Source organism: Zalophus californianus, chromosome 7 (genome assembly GCF_009762305.2).
Source record: "Zalophus californianus isolate mZalCal1 chromosome 7, mZalCal1.pri.v2, whole genome shotgun sequence".
NCBI classification, from domain to species: Eukaryota; Metazoa; Chordata; class Mammalia; order Carnivora; family Otariidae; genus Zalophus; species Zalophus californianus.
Window position 1 is genome coordinate 113,317,717 of NC_045601.1, and position 21,997 is coordinate 113,339,713.

The 21,997-nt window shown below is 45.8% G+C and overlaps 1 protein-coding gene across 4 annotated transcripts in view; it reads right to left on the bottom strand.

The window, feature by feature from the left end:
* Window positions 1-21,997, bottom strand: part of TBC1D22B (TBC1 domain family member 22B) — a 79,908-nt gene that overhangs the window by 28,159 nt on the left and 29,752 nt on the right. For all 4 annotated transcript variants that reach the window (XM_027601350.2, XM_027601348.1, XM_027601349.2 and 1 more), the window contains 5 exons: window positions 21,777-21,905; window positions 20,519-20,584; window positions 16,968-17,082; window positions 1,528-1,634; window positions 775-850 (listed from right to left, as the gene is read on the bottom strand). In XM_027601350.2, the coding sequence (XP_027457151.1) occupies window positions 775-850; window positions 1,528-1,634; window positions 16,968-17,082; window positions 20,519-20,584; window positions 21,777-21,905 (493 nt within the window). The remainder of the gene's footprint in view (window positions 1-774; window positions 851-1,527; window positions 1,635-16,967; window positions 17,083-20,518; window positions 20,585-21,776; window positions 21,906-21,997) is intronic.

Here is a 21,997-nt window from a genome sequence, read left to right on the forward strand (position 1 = left end):
GCAAAAAGCAGGGCTCCCCGAGTTGCCTTTTAGTTCTAGAGTCTGGGATCCCAAGCCAGAGCTGAGGAATGACTGCGAGGCTCCTGCTCCTCAAAGACACCCTGCTTTAGGAAGAGCCATGTCTCCCTCCCTGCCCAAACAGGTCCCAGGTTGCTGTAGAAAAGGCCTGCCAGGGTATCAGTCAGACCTGAGGACTGCGCATCAAGCCCAGGAGTCCTGAGTGACATCACCACGTCAAGGACAAGGTCAGACTACAGCTTGACGCTAAAAGCAATGGAGAGCCACAGGAGGCTTCTGAGCAAGAGAGGGACGTGACCAGGACAGTGCTTTAGAACGATGCAGTTGTGCAACAGAAGGTTTGGAAGAGGAAAGAATCTGGAGGAGGCAAGTCTTTCTAGAAAGAAGCTGCAGAAATCCAGGCATGGCTGGACCAGAGCTGTGGCTAGGGAAATGGAGCAGAAAGGGTGAATTTGAAAAGAAAAAAGGGGGGGGGTGGTTAAGGGAGAGGAAAAAAAGAAAAAAAAAAGGTGAATGTGAAGGGAGACTTGGTAGAACTTGGTGACAGAATGCAAAGGAGAAAGAAGAACTTGAGGTGCCAGCAGAGCTCTCCCCTCCCCTTCCTGCCAAGATGCCAAAGGACGTGGTACAGCCAATGGCACAGAATTGGAGGCTCGTGGCAAGGCAGGGGGCTGAGGAGAGGCCCCACCAGCACCACTGGCTTGTGTCAGAATCATACGTGCTTTATGCCAGAGAATTCCTCTTCCTCCCACCTACCATCAATCCGGCTGACAAGCTCTTCCAGCGCCTTGACCTTCTTCTGGATCCCTGGTTGTGCAAAGGTGTAGTTATCCTGCAAATGACAGAGAGCCCAGGATGAACAGACTCCAAAGCTGTGCTACTGCTCTCAAGTTCACTGAAACACATTTAAAAGCACAGGCGGTTTTGGGGCGCCTGGATGGCTCAGTGGTTAAGCGTCTGCCTTCGGCTTGGGTCATGATCCCAGGGACCTGGGATTGAGCCCCACATCGGGCTCCCTGCTCGGCGGGAACCCTGCTTCTCCCTCTCCCACTCCCCCTGCTTGTGTTCCCTCTCTCGCTATGTCTCTCTCTGCCAAATAAATAAATGAAATCTTAAAAAAAAAAAGCACGGGCGGTTTTTCCAAAGCTGCTACCAGCGTTCTGAGGAACAAAGGAATAAATAGAACAGCAGAGTGTGGAGAGAGCCTGACAGAGCCTTGCAATGTAGGGGCACACCACCTGGCTCGGGGTGTCTAGTGGAAAGGAGCGGCACACTCTGAGGACAAAGCCAGGGGAACACAGAGACTTCCTTAGACTCCCGGTGATGCTGGACCACTGCCTTTGGGGGAAAGCTATAAAGTTAACAAAACAGGTGAAGATGGATGGACCGAAACGAGGAAGAGGCATGCTGGGTGGGGGACCCTGCATGATGCAGAAGGGCAGGAAGGGCCTCAAAGGCCTGCGGGGACCCCCTCGACCCAGGCCACCCACAAGGGCAGATCCGGCTCACCTGGATCCCATCTAGCAGCTTGCTCATGCACCAAAAGCTGTCGGCTTCAATGCTTCGAAGCATGTCCTGAGACAAATTGGTCACATCAAAGTTCTCCACATCCTCTTCTGTAAAACAAAAGGAGAAGAAAGTCCAGAGGTCTTCTCTAAAAAATGGAGAAAGACAGAGTCTAGGATCTTCAACAGGGTCCTTAAGGCCAGGGGAGAGCCCAGCTAACCTGATCCCCAGGAACAAGGGCCTGCCCTCCTCCTCCCCTGGTCAGGTGGGCAAGTGTGTCCCAGGAAAGTGCTTGAGGACCTCATTACAACACGGAACAGGCCATTTCTCACGCCAATTCCCCTGGATCCAACATACCTTTCTCTTCTGCATTTGTTCATTCAGTTTTAGAAAAAGGTATTTCAGGCCTCATGCTCAATGAGCTTTACCCAGACCCTCGGAGATGGTCTGAAAAAATTCTTTGATTTCAGAAATTCAGTAAGCTGTCTGGCACACTCACACTTGTATGTAGTGAGAAAGCTGGGGCCAAATGGCCCCCATGGTTCATTTTAAAGACCAAATCTCCATATTCTGACAAGGCAGACCCACGGTCTTACCACTCAGAAATGAAGATGAGCACGTGGGGCAGATGGGCAAAAGCTGTGGGGGCTTCTGGGATTTAGAAGTTGGTACAATTCTTGGATTCCTAAGCAGGGTTCCATAAAACATCAAAATGATAGGATACTCCAAAAGAAGGGGGTTCCATAGACGAATATGGTTGAGAAATGGTGCCTCACATACCTCATCATGGAGAGTCACAAAGATCACAGCATACAGAAGGACGTGAGGAGTTATAACAAATTCTTCATTAAGTAAATCTGTTTAACCCTATTTATACAGCACTTTCCAGGCTTCTTTAGCCACCGGACCTCTTTTAAAGAGGATCATCTATTAGATTCTCATGGAAACCCCACACTAAGTAACAGTAGTGAGAGGTAGTCTATCTGGTCGGAAATCCAAGTGGGGACAACATCAAGAGTCTTCTAGAACCCTGAAGAAGAAAAAGGCCATGGGAGGTTTCCTTCCTGCCACAGAAGTGGAAGTACTAAGAAAGGCTCTCCTTGCCCAACACGATGGGCTGCCTCAACCCACAGGCCCCTGTGTGCTCGGCCGAGGCCACACGAGGAAATGTTCAGGCTTGAGTTCTGTGACAAAGGCGGCTTTTCTCTTTAGACCCAGAGCCCTATTTTGAAAACAGGACATTCACTGCAGTCCCTGGTGCTGCAGAGACACAGGTACCTGACAAAACATATTCAGAATCCAGCCCTTTCATTTATGAGAATTATTACTAAGACCTACGAGTGACCCCCGTTGGGGCAATGTGTAACAATTCTTGGATTTTCATCCTGTATAAACTGCATTTTTAAATGGACATCAAGGGGTAATAAAAAACCTTTTTGGGGAGGGTGCGGTGCTTTGTCAGAAAAACTATAATGCTAGAAACAACCTAAAAGTCTGACTCGAAGTACGGCCACAGTTAATCCATGTCAAGTGCTAACAATGGTATCTGGCACACAGTAGGTACAATACAGTTTCTTTCAGATGAAGTTTATTAAGAATTTGTAATGACACAGGAAAGTCACAGTTTTAAGGGAAAAGAGCAAGATACAAAATTATTTATGGTATACTCTCAGCTACTGTACATACAATATTTATGAGTGCTTATATAAGCACAGAGGAAAGACAAAATATATCACAAGGTTTACAGTGTTTTTTTATTTTTATTTTTTTAAAGATTTTATTCATTTATTTGACAGAGAGACACAGCGAGAGAGGGAACACAAACAGGGGGAGCGGGAGAGGGAGAAGCAGGCTCCCCGCAGAGCAGGGAGCCCAATGCAGGGCTCGATCCCAGGACCCCAGGATCATGACCCAAGCCAAAGGCAGACGTTTAATGACTGAGCCACCCAGGCGCCCCGGTTTACAGTGTTTATTCCAGTAGGGATAAAAGATTTTTATTTTCTTCAAGCTTTACTAGACTTTTCAAAATTTCTACAATAAGCATAATTTTTATAGTCAGGAAAAAAAGGCATATTATTTTAGGAAAAAAGGGGCTACAATTGACTATAGTTGCCTTTTATCATTAAAAAGGAATAAGGATTTTGTAAACTAACACTAAGCTTGCAGAAACTAAGACTTCAGATAACATATAAAGGTCCACTTGGGAAATCACATTAAAAAAAAAAAGTCCAAGAAATATCATCTTCCCCTCCACCACACCCCCAACTGTAACACTTACTCTGTAATATATACATACTGTGAATTTAGTTAAATACTACTGAGCTCTAAGTCCCAGTTCAGAATCTTCCTTTTTCTCTTGGCTTCCGTATTACATTTCCGAGATGCTTCCGTGGTGCACCACATGCACCTCCACCACGTTACATATCCGCACCACCCCTCCCTGGGGACGGATTTCCGGTCACCTCCCAACTCCCACCACCACCACAGACAACCTGACCCACAGGTTCCGCCAGCCCACTCTCCAGGGCTGGGCCAGCAGTATGCGAGGACAGTGCCATTCCCTTAAGTGACCACAGCTGCTCCAACCTGTCCTAGGCAGCAGCCCCCTCTTTCTGAGAGAAGAGGCTTATAGGAAAACTGTGAAACCCATGAGAAAGGCTCCAGACAAAAACCACTCCCGCTACTCCCACACACATTTCCCAAATGAACACCCAGAACTCCCTAAGAATCTGAGGAGTCTTCCCCAACCTGGGCACTCTACAATTCCAGAACACTGCAGTGGAAATGTAACTGGCAAGGGCGACAAGGGAGAAGGAGTCTGGGTCCCCAAGAACAATGGGGATTGGCCCTGGCAGCCTGTGGGTTTTTTGTCAGACAGAACAGCATGGGACTGAGAGTAGAGACTCTGGAGCCAGACTCAGATCCTGGCTCTGTCACTCACTAGGTATGTGGCTTCGGGCAAATGACCTCACTTGGGTGCCTCAAAGCCTCCTTGGTTAAGGTGGTGATACCCTACCAGTAAGTTAATACAGGAAAGGTGCGAACAACCCTGCCTGGCACAAAATTAGCATTATGTAAATGTTAGCTAGTACCATTGTCATTAAATGAGGAACAAATAACCTTCTATCTCTTCTTAAGCCTCTGTTTTTTTGGATCTCTTATTTGCAGCCAAATTTAACCTAATCACAACATGTACCTTAAAAATAAGTCAATTTTCGAAGCTTTCCATTTCCACCATTCGGTCTAAAGGAGGAAAATCTAACAACATGAGGTCTTAAATCGGTAAGATGCCACTCTCAGTAACTGTACCAATTCCAAACCTTGAGCTGTCCAAGGAGCAAAGGGACCAACAGACAAGATGCTGAGCCCTCCTTGGGGGCTCTTGTCTCCCCATGTGCTGCCCTGATGCCCGGCCTGCCCATTAGCCCTTTGCTTTCACAGACAGCGAGTTCAGCAGCCTTTCAGGGAGTGGGAGGAGAGTTTAGTTCTAGTGTTCTGCCTGCTGGGAGGATAAAATTCACACATTCAGTCAAAAACTGTGAGCTGAGTGCACCAGCAAAAAGCAGCAGAGAAAGGGAGGCCCAAATGCTCTCTGAAGAGCTTCATTCAGCATAAACAGTCTGTTCAGAAGGATCATTAAACATTCCACTTGAGAAAATTCAACATATAATTGAAGCTGGAATGGGAAACCATGCCAGCAATGCAGTCTCAAATGAGGGCAGCGTCTTCGGTTGTCATTATGGAGCATACAACAGACAGGACTCAGACTGGAGGCAATGAGATTTTAAGGATATTTTACGGCTATTTTAAAAGGCAAAGCATCCAAAAAGAGGAAGCCCAAAAGCTCTTTATAAGAATCAAATTGCCGACTCTGGGCTTGACGAGAACATGCCCATTTATTAGCAGATAAAATGTACTTGAGCGGTGACTCCAGTCAAGTGTTTATTTTTCTGAGAACTCCAAGTCCTGGGCCTGAAATCAGCCTTGTAAATGCCTCGAATACTCCCCTACAGCTCTGGGAAGAACTGGTTCTGCTTAAACTGACAAGAGTAACTTGTCTCTTTGCTGCTCTAGGCACTTCCCAGGAACCATCTGTGATTGCACGGCAACTTCTAGATTTTGTGATCTGTTGGGTCAGAATGATTCAGCCCGACTGGCAGACAGGAGAAGGTTCGAAGCATCAGAATGCAGACAGCCTTTCTATTTCCCAAAGCCTCGGGTTTACCTGATTTCTGTTTTTATTTTTTTAAGACCAGATGCATAAGAATAACTTACGTAATGTTTTCTGAACACAAAAGTAAACTGACAAAAAGAAAAAAATAAAATTAGGGTCATACATCTAAATGTAATCATTCTTAAGTGCTATATAAACGTATTATTGGGGGCGCTGGGGTGGCTCAGTCAGTTGGATGTCTGCCTTTGGCTCAGGTCATGATCTCAGTGTCCTGGGATCCAGCCTGGTCTTGGGCTCCCTGCTCAGTGGGGAGTCTGCTTCTCCCTGTACCTCTGCCCCTCCCCACAGCTTAGGATTTCTCTCTCTCTCGCTCTCTCTCTCAAATAAATAAATACTATTGGGCACTATTCATCTGGCATTTTCATGTAAGCATATGATGGCAGTAGCTGAGACAAGGATGTCACCACAAAACCTAGTATGGAGAGGGTGGAGGGGCCCCCGGCTAATCCCTGGAAGGTCAAACGACCTGACAGAGAAAGAAGAGTAAGGAGAGCTGGTCTTGTCCAGGGAGAAGGTCAGAGGAAAGACTTCTTCTGAGGCTCCTACAGAGCAGAGATGCGCAGGGAGGCGGTTCTGTTTCATGAGGACCGCGTTACGGTTCGTGAGAGGGGAGGCATGCTGTCTCAAAGATGCAGAGAAGCAGCTGACCAGGGAGCCCCTCCCGACACTGTGCTTGTCAGTCAGTGAGGTGACTAAAAGGTAAGGATTAACTCAGAACGATACATGATCTCTGGCTGTACCCTACTCAGCGTGGAGTAGCCTGAGTATACGCGCGTCATGATACCCCAGTTAATTTTAAAAACAGCATACTGCCACATGTTCTCTGTTTTCCTCAGGTTCCTGTATTACTTTTACTTAGCAAACATTTGTGACTGCTGGTTAACTCAGCCTCTTGGCACAGGCTCTAGGACCCCAGATCGTATAAACACAGACCATACAAGTATTCAGGTGATGGGGCCAAAGAAGGGCCCAGTCCAGCACACTTACTCTTCTAGGACCTGCCCAGAGACCACTCACAGGGACAGGCAGCATGTCACCAAGACACCGTGATGTGAATAGGCTCTGGGGAGTCCAGGGCCCCCAATGTCAGCTGCTCAGAGGCTTTTCATCTAGGCTCAAACATCTTGCATATGTTAGCTATCACAATTTCTCCTCGGTTACAATTTCTCACTTATTCTGGGTCAGATGCCAGAGAGACAGAGCCAGCAGGCAGGCACGCACATGTCACTCAGCTCACTGCCAGGGAGAGGGCAGGCGAGGTCTGAAAGTCCCAGAGATGATAAGCCACAATTTGCCCTTGGAGAACTTCCCTCCTCTGAGACAGGAAATCCAGCCCTGGACATTCCACCACACGCATACACTGCTCTCAAGCGTCAGCTCAAAGTGGTTCAGCTCAGCCTTCTGGCGGGGCTGTCTCCACAGAGATGTGTGTTACTGTGAAGAGCCTCCCATAGTCCTCAACTGCCTGGCACATACAAGGCTACTTACTTCATCTACGAAGACAGGGCCAGGAGGCATCTTAAGGAAAGCGTCTAAATAAGGTGGGCGCTAAAAATTTCAGCATCAACCACACTCCCCAACTCCCTCTAAACCAAGAGCATTAAGATAGAAAATGGAATACTGTTACTACATGATTTAATTTATAGAAAGTTTAGAAACAGGAAAAACTGATCGGGGTGTTAGAAGTCAGTGAAGTAGTTACCTCTGAGGGGTAGGGACTAGAAGGGAACACCGGGATTTCGGCAGTGCTGGAAATGTTCCATGACTTGATACAGGTGCTGGCTAGTTAGAGGAAATGTATTGAGCTGTGCATGTATGAGATATGTGCTTTTTAAAAAGTATATTATTCTTCAATATAAAGTTTATGCTTTAAAAGCAAACAAGAGGGGCACCTGGGTGGCTCAGTTGGTTAAGTGTCTGCCTTCGGCTCAGGTCATGATCCCAGGGGCCTGGGATCGAGCCCCGCATCGGGCTCCCTGCTCAGCGGGGAGCCTGCTTCTCCCTCTCCCTCTGCAGCTCCCACTGCTTGTGCTCTCCTGCTCTCTCTCTGCCAAATAAATAAATAAAATCTTTAAAAACAAACAAACAAAAAAAGCAAACAAGGAATGTCCTTTTAAGCCCATAATGAAAACCCGCCATTACTACAGAAGTCTGTCCGGTTTCATCTTTGGCCTCCACACGTCACGAGACAGGGAGGAAGAGGATGGACAGGGTGGGTATCACACGCAGAGAGTCGGAGATGAGGCGGAGAAGGAAGCCTCCCGGGAACTGAGAGCACAGGCTGGGGTTTAACCCCCAACAGCCCAGGACCGGGACCTGGCGGCAGAGTCCATGGTGCCTGAGTATGTGGGGGTTCTTACCAACAACCCCTTTTCTCTGAAAATCTGCGTGCCAAATATCAAAAAAGTAACTGCCCAGCTCGCCCCGCACCTCCTTCAGGACTTAGCGCCAATGTCCTCTCCTCAGTGTGACCCTGGCTCACTGCCCTGTTTGAAACCTGTTCCTGTCACCACTCTTGCCAACAGGGCATCATCCCCGCTTCAGTTTTCTCCACAGCACTCGTCACAATCCCGCAAAAAAATCTGCTTTTCTATTCATTGTCCGTGTCTGCTCATCAGAAGTTAGGCTCCGTGAAGGGGTTTCTTTTTATGTATAATTTACATACAGTAGACTACACATAAGTGCACAGTCCCTTTTTTTTTTTTGAAAGCGAGAGATCATGTGTGCAAGTGGGGTGGCGGGGAGTGGCAGAGGGAGAGAGAGAATCTCAAGCAGACTCCATGCTCAGCACAGAGCCTGACATGAGGCTCAGTCTCACAACCCTGAGATCACGACCTGAGAGGAAATCCACAGGCGGACACTTAAATGACTGAGCACCCAGGTGCCCCCATTGTGACCCATGTATACAACTGTGTAAAAGATACCTCAGTCCAAAAAGAGAACATTTCCAGCACCCCAGAAATTTCCTCATGCCTCTTCCCAATCTCCAACCAGGGTCAACCACTGCCTTGATTTCTATGGCCATGGATTATTTTTGAACTCCATTTAAATGGAATCACACAATGTGTATTTTTGGTATCTGACTTCTTTTGTTCAACATAGTGATTTTGGGATGGTTTCTTCCACGTTGTTGTGTTTATTGATAGTTTTTTTTTTTTTTTTTTTGCTTAGTACGAATCTATTGAATTTTCCTGTATCAGGTTATTTAGGCTGGTTCCAATTTTTGTCTATAAGAATAAAGTTGCTATAAATATTTATACAGTCTTTTGGAAACTGTAAGCTTTCATTTTCCTTGAATAAATACCTGGAAGTAAAAGTCAGTGATTTTTGTCTACTTGATTTACTTATGGTTCATATCCCCAGTGCCCAGTATAGACGCTCAATGAATACGTGCTGTCCATCCCTTAGAAGAGAGAAAACTTCTGGCTAACCCAGCACAGCATCAAAATATTGTAATTCACTGCCCTCTGGTGGCCAAGTGTAGCAAAGCCATACTAATCCCCAAATGTCTTGGACAAAGTTGTAGTGACATTTTCATTCTGTCATTCATCTAGACACGTATGAAAGGCCTATTTTGGACATCAAAATGAAAGCAATGGGTATATAAGATGTTTAAAATAGTCTCTGGTCTCAAAGAATCCTATAATCTGGTGGCAGAGAGCAAGAAGACAACACAAACGATAACCAGTATGGTAAAGTGCTACAAAAGAAATGTACAGGGTCATGGAAAGAGCACTATTGGGGTGACGTGGGCAAGGGGAGAGCGAGGGGCAGGATTCCTTCTGTAAAGGATGCATGAGGATTAGCCCAGGGGAGAAGAAGGAGATGGTGCAGGACAGGCTTTAGACGACAAATGTCAATGTGGGAGGGCTGAGTTGAAGGGGTGAGGAGGGAGCAGATCCCACAGGGCCTTGCACGAGCTAGATAACCCGGCCACTTGAACCTGTACGTGATGGGATGTTACTGAAGGGCTTTAAGCAGAGGAGCTACACGGGCCGGTCTGTGTCTGAACGGTGTGTAAGGTAGATGTGAAAGGATAAAACCAGAGAAGGAAAAACATGCTTGGCCATTTCAGCAATCCAGGCCTGACCCAGGGCAGTCACAGGAGAATGGAGAGGGAGGCAGATTCAAGAAACATTGCGAAAATCATGAGAGCTTTGTAACTCACTGGATATAGAAGGCTGAGACTCATGCCCAATTCTTAGCATTTCTGACTTCGGAGTCAGGAAACGCTGCCAACTGAGACAAAAGCGTGGCCGGGTGTGGGGAGAAAAGGAGTCAGTGAAACATGGAGGCTGCGGGTAGCAAAAATTGCAAGCTGTCCACAAATAACTGTTTCCCTTTACTTCTTGCTGAAGGGACCCCTAAAGGGTACCGGCCACCCGGGCTTCCAGCCTCACTTGCGGCTAGCTATGGCCATATGACCAAGTGCAGATAGAAGAGATTCAAACCCAAGCACTGCATATGACTTTGGGAAGCGTGCTGAAATGGAAGGAGTATGCCTTTCTTCCTTTCTTCCTCCATACTGGATGGAATACAGACATGACGGCTAGAGCACAAATAACTGTCTTGGATCACAAGAAGGAAACCAGAGGCTGAATGAAAATGGTAGAACAGCAAGAAAGAGGAGCCTGGGTCCCTGATATCTTAGGGCAGCATACAAGCCCTGGACTACTGACCTCTTGACTTTTCATGTGAGAGAAATAAGCTTTTCTATCTTCCTTAAGATACTATTATTTGGGGTCCCAGTCACATGGTTGTAGCCACGCTAGCCCTAACCTGATCATCTATAACATATCCTAGGGGAAATGTCACGTGGGGAACTGGACTCCTAAGTCAGAGACCTGGGAAAGACTTCCCCTCTGGCAGTTCCATGGCTATGATGCTTCTGAAAACTTCACGGTTCAAGTAAAACTTGAAATGAAAATCCTACTATACGGCTTCCTGCAGAAGACAAGAGGGAGAGTGATTTAATACTGTTTCTTTTTGTACTAAGAGAAACCAGCAGACACCAATCTGTTTTTGAAAACAAGATCATGAACTCTGCTCTTCTGAAGGATTTCTTCATATGTATCCCTTAAATAGTTGCCACTAAGCAATTTATTTTGATGATGACCACACTACCAGTTATACTGGACCTTAATATGTTCATAACTAGATCAATAATATCATCTGAGCCCAAAAGTTCTCGTAGATGAGAGTCTGGAGGTCATCTGCAGTCCTGGGGGTCACAGGCCGGAGACTGTCTCCTTTAGCACCATCACCCTGGGCCCAGACACAGCTGCCTTAGCCACAGGTGACCCACCTCCACATGAGCAGCTGGCTTCAGCAGATAAAGAAGCTGCCTGGGGGCCAGACTAGCTAGAGACAACTTCTCTGTCAGCTCAGAGGGAGTCACTTTTACAACAAATGACACACCATGAAGTAAGACCAGGTGCTAATTTATAGAAGTGACAGCGGTGGGACAGAAGAGATCGGGGAGGAGATACAGGAGAAGCTCTGATAGAGCAGATCCTCCACACTGGAGTTCAGCGAGATGGGGCGGTGGGGGAAGGCGACCTGGTGGGACCTGCCCGGGATGACAAGGGCAACAGTCTGGCTTATCCCACAGGCAAAGGATACCTGATGCCTCCTGCAGCAGGGAGTGTCACAGCAGCTCCTTATTAGGATATGACACCAACAGAGAAGGGGAGAAAAGCAGCATTACTACCCAGACAAGAGAATTCTTCTTCTCCTTTTATTTTAATGTAAGCTCTATACCCAACGTGGGGCTTGAACTCACGACCCTGAGATCAAGAGTCACACACTCTACTGACTGAGCCAGCCGGGTGCCCCAAGAATTTTTCTTGAAGGCCACAAACAATGTTGTATCTCTGTTCAAGAAAGATCTTGAGGCCGGGGAGGAGTCTGAATGCCTTATTTCTTTAAAGCTTAATTTATATCCCTCAAGTGATGAGTACATAAATAAAATGTGGTAAAGCCATGCAATGGAATATTTGACCATAAAAAGGAAGTATGCCACAACATGGATGAATCTCAAAAATGTGGTAAGTGAAAGAAGCCAGGCACAAAAGACCACATACTGTAAGATTCCACCTATATGAAATGTCCAGACAAGGCAAACCCATAGAGACAAAGTAGATTAGCAACTGCTTAGGAATAGAGGGGACACGAAGCTGGGCTAAGGAATACAGGGTTTCTTTTGGGGGTGATGAAAACGTCCTAAATTGGTTGTGGTGATGGTTACACAACTCTATATACTACAGACTACTGAACTGTACATTGTAATGGGTGAATTATATGGTATACGAATTACATCTCAATAAAGATGCTACAATAAAATAAAAGCTGACAAAACTTAACTTATAAATTTACTGTAACTCCGATAAAAATTCTAAAAGGCTCCTACTTCCTGAATTCGGCAAGTTGATTCTAAAGTTCATGTGGTGGGAAGAAGAAATGAACAGACATTTCATACAGATGGCCAAGAGACACATGAAAAAGACACTCAACATCACGCACCATCAGGGAAATGCAAATCCAAACCACAATGAGATAACACCTCACACCTGTCAGAATGGCTAAAATCAACACAAGAAACAACAGGTGTTGGTGAGGATGTGGGGAGAAAGGAACACTCTTGCACTGCTGGTGGGAATGCAAACTGGTGCAGCCATTCTGGAAAACAGTATGGAGGTTCCTCAAAAAATTAAAAATAGAACTCCCCTGTGATCCAGGAATAACACTACTGGATATTTACCCAAAGAATACAAAAACAAATTAAAAAAGCATACATGCACCCCTATGTTTATAGCAGCATTACTTACAACAGCCAAGATATGGAAGCAGCCCAAGTGTCCACTGACAGATGAATGGATGAAGATGATACACACAATGGAATATTATTCAGCCATAAGAAAGAACGAAATCTTGCCATTTGCAATGACGTGGATGGAGCTAGAGGGTATTATGCTAAGCAAAATAAGTCAGAGAAAGACTAATACCATATGATTTTACTCATATGTGGAATTTAAGAAACAAACGAAACAAACGAGCAAAGGGAAAAAAAAGAGAGAAAGGGGGGCAAACCAAGAAACAGACTCTTAACTATAGAGAACAAACTGGTGGTGACCAGAGGGGAAGGGGTGGGAGATGGATGAAACAGGTGATGGGGACTGAACAGGGCATTTGTGATGAGCACCAGATGATGTGTGGAAGTGTTGAATCACTATATTGTGCACCTGAAACTAATATTACACTGTATGTTAACTGGAATTTAAAATAAAATTTAAAAAAAGAAAAAGGTAGAAACATAAAAATAAAGTTCATATGGAAGCAGAGCCACGACAATTTTTTAAAAAGGATAAGGAAAGGGCCCTGGAATAATGATAAAAACACACTATAAAGCTCAAAACCCCAAGCTGTGTGCTGCTTGCATAGAAATGGAGATAAATGGAAGAGAATAAGGAAGTAGAGCCATGTAAATAAAGGAATTAGTATTATATTACGAAAAGGGATGTCACAGCAGTGAAGAAAGGATGGTTATTTATAAATGGTGCTGAAATAATGAACCACTTGGTTGCACAGGAACTTTAATTTCAACCCTCACCATATGGGAAAGCAAATTAATAATGAAATTTAAAAAGCTAAATGTAAACACAAACCCACAAGAGAAGAAAACAAGGGAGAGTATTTTCATAATATTGGAGTGGGGAAGGAAAGACTTCCTAGGCACGACACTGAATCCCAAAACCATGAAGGAGGAGCGGTCTCCTTCGGGTCCTCAGCGCGGTTTGCGAGCACCTCCACTAGAGGGCAGGGCCCGCGCCTGTCGGCTCAGCCTCTCTATCCCCGGGCACATAACAGGAGCTCATGAACACCTGCCGAATGCGCAGATTTGACTACGTAAAAATTAGGAAGTTCTACATAAGGAGACACAACAAAGTTAAAAGACAAGTGATGGTCTTGGAGAAAAACAATACTAGGTTGAGCCATATAAAATTCCCATTTTGGGGGGGAGGAGTAAAAATGGCTGAATATTAGCAATTTCATGTGGTGAGACCTAGTATTTTTTAAAACATACAGATAAAGGATGAATCTATCTAATTTACAAAAGTCCTTACAAAACTACAAGACCAGCAATCCAACAGGAAAAAACGGTAAAGAATTTGAACAAGCAGATCACAAAGACAGAAAGGCTAATACATACCCCTCACTCCAGAGCAAGTGGAGCAAAAACTGAAACACAGACGATGGTTAATTTACCAGGCTGCGGAAAGAGGATTAGATTGACATATCTAGTTTTGCTAAGGATTCGAAGAAAAGCGCACCCACACATTAGTGGGACCGTGATTTAGTAGTACCTGTTTGGCATGCTCTTAGGACTACCAATCTCACTTCTGGGACTCTCTTTCAGAGAAATATGTATTTTTAAAAATATTTTATTTATTTATTTGAGAGAGAGAGCACAAGCAGGGGGAGCAGCAGGCAGAGGAAGAAGCAGGCGCCCGTTTTGATTTTTTAAATGAGCATGTACTTTACCGCAATTTTTTTTTTTTTAAAGGCAAGGTGCAGTAAGAAAGGTACTGCCCTCTTTGGGGCACAGAATGGAGTAGAGGGAGCCATTAGAAGTCCAAGAACAGGAATCTAAGTTGAAACACCACCAAATCATATAAAGAGGACAGGTATTAAGGTCAAAAGACCTGGGTCTGAGTCTGGAAAGCTCATTAAATCTTTGAACCTTGAATTTCTCATCTGTAAACTGAGTTGATACACCCGCCTTAAAGAAATACTGGGGCCTCCTGAATGAAATACAGTATGTCAAAGTGCTTTGCAAAATGGTAAGGTGCTTTAAGAATCAGGGTGTTATCACCGGTTGGCATGGCAAAGCCCCAGGTTGAAAACCAGAAAAACAAGGTGCTAAAGCTACAGACTCCTAAGGGGAAAAGAGAGGGATGGGAACTGCTGGAATGAGAGAGACTTAAGAGACACGCCAACCAATTAGAACATGTGGACCCAATCTGCACCCTGGTTCAAACGAACTATTCAACATATTTATGAGGATCAGAAAAATGTGGATGCTGATTGTATATTAGATTATACTAAGAAGCTATTGTAACTTTTTAGCTGTAATAGGGCATTTATGGCTGTGGGTTTCTTTAATCACTGTCTTCTAGAGGTACATATAGAAATATTTATGAATGAACGATATGATATCTGATATCGCTTCCAAATAATTCACAAAGAGGAAAGGGTGGAAAATGGCCACAGGCAGGGATGGAACAAGACTGGCTGGTGAAGGTGGGTGAGAAGTAAGATTTGGGGCATGCTATTTTTCTACTTTTACAAATATTTGAAACTTAACCTAATTAAAGTTTTTATAAAAAAATGAATGGACCCCACCTTCCTCAGTTTAGAAGGAGGTACCAAGACCCTTCTGAAGTCTGTTGCAGAAGTAAAACTGGGTAGAGCCTCGCCAAGACTGGCCCCAAGGAAGGGCGGAGAAGCCCACCCTTTATTGCGTAAACACTGCCGGTGAGCAGGTGGTGCTGACAAATACCAACATCAGAACCCAGTCACATCTATCAAAGAAAGGCACAGTGCTTGGTGGGACCCACAGCGTTGTGCCTACAGAAAGAAAAGGAAAATCTGGTACAAAATATAAGTGGCAGCTAACAGGATAATTAAACATCCAATTAGAACTGCAGCTGCTGCGGATTATTTTGAACTGGCTTAATACTGTTACCAAGATTTCACGCCAGCATTTCCACTCCAAATGTTGATTAGTGAATGGCTTAATACCTTTCTAGGCTCATCCTTTAATACTATTTCAGAAAAGTGCTATTGCAAAAAACTACCCCCAAATCCCAACAGATCAGCTGCACTGCTCTTAATAAAGTTAAACACAGAGAATTAAGCTGCCTCCAAAAGCTGACCTATTAATGTGAAGGGAAAACGAAAAGTCCTCTAGCAAAAGCTTTATTTATATGCTTTTGGTAGCTACATTTTAACTTATCTTTCTTGTGCTTAGGATTCCCTGGTCGAGTGAGCAAGGGTGACCTTACTCCCAGTTCTGCCCTGGTTGCTGCCACTAAGGGGGGACTAGGGATGGTATCTTCAGTTGCCTTACTTTTCAGAGACTGCCTCATTCATAAAAGACCAAAACACCATCCACTGAGGCCCATCAGAAAACAAAGAGTGAGATGAAATCAAGTGAGACATTTTTACGCCCTTACCTTCCAAGGGGCTCTACTCTGGTCTGCTTCTCATTACCCTCCCCCCCTCCTGCTGGCTTCCTCCAAAACCCACAATAACCCACCGCCTCCAGAGCCTAAAGAAAAGGGTTCTAGTCCTCACTCTGCCACCAATAAGGACACAGGGCATCTCACGACCCATCGGTGAAATGAGGGGATCACACGGATGGTGTTCTGGGACCCCCTCCAACGTTCTTATGTCCCCATGAGCTCCCCCTTAACTGGCTGAGAGAACCAACATGACAGATGGGTTTTCCTGTGAATCTCTAAGCACAAGAGGTTGAGGAAACCAAAAGGAGAAGGGGAGGATCCTTAACCCCTTTTAAGACTCTGCCTAATTCAGGCCTGGCCAGAGGAGGAGGCTGGAGCTGCAAGAAAACTTAACTGCCGCCATGATATCTACTCCTTCTATCCAAAGTGACAAACACCTAATGGGGCAAGAGGCAAAGGAGGAAGGGAGAAATCAAGGTCCTGGAACTCTCCTCAGCCCCTTCCGTTACCTCCAACGTGAGCTCGATTCTGGTGCCCCCAGCTTTCCTCCTCTACACGGCCACATCCTGCTGCTAAGATACAGCATGTGAACTCAAGTGTGAAGGCCTCATGTACAATCCAAAATTCCAGCTTTCATGGAGGATGGCCTGTGTTTGAGACAAGTCCAAAACAATCCCAAAATGACCTCAAATAAAGCTTTGAGCCATCTGTGTATGGCAGAACATAAAGGTATCCATTTGGTCCTTCTGTGACAAAGCAGGTCGTTTCCAGGTGAGCCCTGTGGCCATCTCAAGAGAGAAACTAATTCCAGACTGCTACTGCTGTCAAAACAGGGTTTGCTGTGTATTCGAAGGCCACAATCTCTTTAGCAAGACATGCCTACTGGCTGCACTCTTGGGAAAAACAAACACACCGCAGATAAGAAACAGCAATAGTTTGTTCAACTTGGGACTCATGCTTCTTACCCACATATTCTGAGAGGAAGACGACAAAGAACGGGGTGACCAGGTCATTAATTCCCTGGACATACCCACTGGCAGGGTGTCGGATGGCCCAGATAAATAGAATTCTTTCGAAGATCTAGGAAAACGAGAAAGAAGATGTGACTGTTAAATCATAGGGATACGCTCCCTCCCTGCACTTACCCACCGCACAACATACCTCAGGGATGCGGCTGAACTTTTATTAAATTATAAAACTACTGTGGGACAAAGGAAGTATATAAAAATGCAGAAAGTTTCTAAGAAGCTGGTTGTTTTTAAGCAGGGATGGACAGTTCTTGCCCTCTGTTTCTCTTTGCAGTAGGTGGTCACTGTGATCTAAAAGTGGGAAAAGGGCAGGACAGTGACACAAATGGCTGAGGAGAAGGTCTGCTATGGATGGCACTGACAAGGCCACCACACTCTCACTTGTAGATAACTGGCTCTCCATCTCCAGAAGCAAGATGGTAGAACCCCTTAGTTCTGATACCTTTTCTAAATCTTTTTTATCATCACAGGAGGTGGAGAGGAAACACCCTCTCCACCACGCTCTCCTTTCTCCCCACGGAGACAGAAAGAAACGTAGACTTAGATGTACTTCTAGCCCCGCCTGACTGGGAGCCAGTGACAGACTGTCAATGCAGGAAGTCACTTTGTGTATCAGGATGCAACCCGGACATTCGCTGGGGATAGGAAGTCAAATAAACCTAATCCTACAGCTGGGAACTTGAGAACAGAGAAATCAGCCTGGACCTCCATGGGAAAGCTGCTGGGGTTAAGTATATTAGCCACAAGAGGCCAGAGACCTACAGTGGGGAGAAAGAAAAGATTTTTGGGGTCCCTCTGCCTTCATTAGGCCCTCTCAGTCCTCCCCCCGCCTCCCGCCCCATCTTCTCTGATGCTGCTTATCTCCTGGCTTCATCCTGGTGACCGCAACTCCCCAGTTCAACAAATTCTTTACACTGGCTTTGACTGGGCTGCCTCATGTCTCTGTGAGCCACACCAGAGGAATGGCAGAGCTGATGGTGACCGCGTACAGGGGCACGGGAGATGAGTGGGGCCCCACAGCGCATGGGTTTTCTGGGGGAAGACTGCAGAGGCCTTCCCAGAGGTCAGGTGCAAGGGAGAACCCCACCCCCCACCCCCAGGGAAAACAATAGCAAGGAAATGCATGTATGGTTTTGGAGTTGGTGAGCTAGTGCAGGAGAGAAGTAGAGAATCCAGAGACATAATAAAGGATGTTTCCCAGCCCCCATGCTGCGTCTGCCTTCCAGCTGGCAGAGGGAGCTGAGAAACACACCCACTGTCCACACTCCTGCCCTTACAGGCAATGAGAACAAAGCCCTGCCTGGAAGCGAGATGGCCTCTCTGCCTCCACCAGACTTGCCCACTTGCTCTATGGGGCCGAGGGAAGGGTGTGGCAACCTCACCTGTGTTAGGCCCAATATGCTAATGGAGGCCCTTTTAAATTCTTTCCTCCCTCCCTTGAAACAGAAGCTCAAGCTAGACTACCATGCTCAGGAAGATCTCAAGTAGCCCCTGCCCAGTGGCCTATGTCTGTCTGGGCATCTCTGTTAGTTCTGAAGGACTCACCAGGGCTTCTGCTCCACACTATCAGCTCCTTGTGAATACACAAATCCCAACTGACTGGTTTTAACAATGGCCAAGTGCCTGGAAGCTAGCAGTTCATGGTCAGGAGACTTGTGAGAATCCCTCTCCGGTAAGGATGGGACAATGCAGATGCACAAACACTGTACAAGTGAAGATGCTGAAGACATGGAAATTGAAGAGCACCAGGCCTGGTTACCAGGGGAGACCAGGGAATCTTCCTGACAGAGAAACAGCCTGAGATAATCTTGCCTTGTAGAGAGGAGTGAAGAGGATAATCCCTAAAGGTTTTTCTTGTACCTCTTGTACTTGTACGGGTAATTTTTATTATAGTCAATTCTCAAATATCTTTCAGATATGCAAAGCAAGTCTTTCAATATTCAGTGTTAGTTCCCTGCTCCTTGGTTGGCATTTTAAGGATTAAGTAATACTCTTTGACCATAGCCTGCTAGATGTAAAGATGATTCAAGAAAAAATGGAAAGAATATACTTTGAGTTTCCTTCTTTGTATTCATGTTCCACTACTAGGAAAAGCATTTTCAACAAACTACTTCCCTGTCTCAAAGTTTACAGTCAGCACGCAGAGGTGAAAGGGAAGTTGCTGAACATCTCCGAGTTAAAGTGAGGGATAAGCAGGGCTGAGCTGAGGAAACAATGAGAGACACAAATGGATCCTCAGTGGATTTTTAGCTTCCTCTGAGCTGAATCTTAGAGGTAAAATAATGGTGTCACCCTCAAAATTGTCTTTATGTTATTGGTAAGTCATGAGGGGTCCCACCAATAAAATTATGAATATAATCTAAATTCAAATAGAAATTATCTTGAGCCATGTTATCACCATCCCTCTCTATATGAGGATAACTGAAAATGGAGCTCAGAAAGCACTTACACCCAGTGTCCTCGCTACTGTGAAGCTGCTAAGGAAATCCCTAATCTCAAGACGGTTATAATTACTGCTTGGGTCAAAAAATAGTCCCACTGAAACCTTCCATGTGCTTCACTAGCCTGTTAGGTCTCCAGATATCACTACTAATTCAACCTCTGGGCGTATACCCAAAAGGATTTAAACCAGGGACTCAAACAGGTATGTGCAGACCCATGTTCACAGCAGTGTTATTCACAATACCCCAAAGGGGGAAGCAACCCAACTGCAGATGGATGGACGAATGGATTAACAATATGTGTTATACACACACAAGGAATATTACTCAGTTTTAAAAGGAAGGAAATTCTGACACATGCTACAGCATAGATGAACTCTGAAGATATTATGCCAAGTGAAATAAGCCAGTAACACAAGGACAAACATATGATCCTACTTATTTGAAGTACCCGAAATACTCAAATTCACAGAGTCAGAAAGTAGGATGGTGGTTGCTGGGGAATGAAAGATTATTGTTTAATAGATGCAGAGTTTCAGGTTGGGAAGATGGAAAGAAGTCCTCATGACGGGTGGTGGTGATGGCTGTCCAAGTGTGAATGTACTTAATGGCATTGAAACTGTACACTTGAAAACAGTTAAAATGGTACCTTTCATGTTATGTATGCTTACTGCAATAAAACCAAACACCGCCCCAGCGTGATAAAGAAGAGCAAACACAGGACTAGGAATCCTAAGGTGTGAGTTCCAGTCTTCATTCTGTTCCCAGGTAACTGTAAGACTCCGGGTAAGTCCCTTAACTTCTCAAAGCGCTACCTGGCCCCTAGGTTTGTTAAGAAGAGCAGATGAGAAAGCCCAAGGATGTGCTCTGCAGGGACCACAGCTCCAAGCCTGGACATGAGGCACTACCACGATCGGCCGTCGACCTGCCCACGGTTGGAGGGAGGGCTAGGGCACGGCCATGCGGAGCAGGTGCTCTGGGGGTTACCGGCGGGGGGGGGTGACGGGGGTAGGGAGAAGGGCCCGGAACGATAAGTACTTCCCTCACCTCCTGCACAAGTGGCTGCTGGAACAACGGAATGAGCGGATTTGTCCTTGGAATGTCAATGTGAATCTGAAAAAGAGAAGTCAGGTCTAAAAACACAAATGCCAGTTTGTTCTTTTGAGAAGTTATTTTCTTAGGAACTGGGAGTAAGAGTGAGAGCACATTTTATATTTAGAACGAACTGACAGACACACCAAAAAAGTCTAGTGAAACCCACCTGTCCATCTGGAATACATTTCCATGAGAGCGAGAGCTTACTGAAAGTGAGGAAACCTCCCCAAATAAACCACTCACATCGACTAGCAATAGGCTTCACAACCTAAGAGGATCAACCGCTTTCTCCTCTTGCCCTGGAATCTGTTTCACTCTGGGCTGGCACTTACTCAACAGGTACGATCAAAATGGGTACCCCTCCTTCAGAATCCTCCTCCTCAGCAGTCACCAAGGACTGGAAGGGCTCTGATGGCTGAACTCATGTGCCAGGATGGGGAGCCCAAGGGAGCTGGCACTGGAAGTCCTCACTTCTGTTACTAAAGAGATCACTACAGTTGGTTTCAGCTTCAGGATGTCTCAGCACCCAGTCTAACGACCCCAAGGACTGTGTCAGTGGCAGCAGAGGCTACTTCAGTTGCCGAGGCTTGCTGAGGTCAACCCCCTCCCCTTCTTCTTCCTCCCCTCCTCTTTCAGCAGGCTGCAGGGACCGCTGTGAGGATGACGGGACACTCCCTGCCGAGCCTGCTGGTAACTACTGTGCCTGCAGACAGACAGACGGACAGGGGCCCTGAGAAGGCGCTACGGCTGCCAGAAGGACACACTAATGTCACACAGTCCAGAGGGACTGCACCACTCCTGGGCGAGCTCCTCTTTCACTTTGTGCCCCATGACCCTTACTACTTGCAGTCTGGGGACCAGTAGCACTGGCACCATCTGAGAGTTTGTTTGAAGTGAAGGTCTCACCCTAGACCCACTGAATCAGAATCTGCGTTTTATCATAATCCTTAGGTGGGCTTTTATCAAGGTGATTTGTATGCACATTAAAGTCTGAGAAGCACTGCCAGTGATTAATGCCCCCCCCCCAAAAAATCTATTTAAAATGGCTAAAATCAGAGCTATTCATTAGAAAGAGGGGAAGCAGTTCTAGGAATAAATTTAATTCCTAACCAGCACACGAGAGCCCGAAGACTTGGAAATCCTGCACCATGACAGTACTCCCAGGAGACAAACCATTATGACTAGTAACCACAAAGGGTGACGACTGTACCTGGCGGTAGGTATCCTGGTGATGTTCCTCATTTCGAGAGTCATAATACTGCTCAATGAAGCCAAAATATTCCTCCCGCTTCCGCTGCAGGGTCAACTTCCTCCTCTCGGTGTTTGCTGGGAGATAGCCCTACAAACAGGACTGCTGGTCAGATGGGGACACACGTTGGTTGGATGAATCCTTAATTTTTTATTTTAGCCTGAGGAGTGGCTTGTAAACTG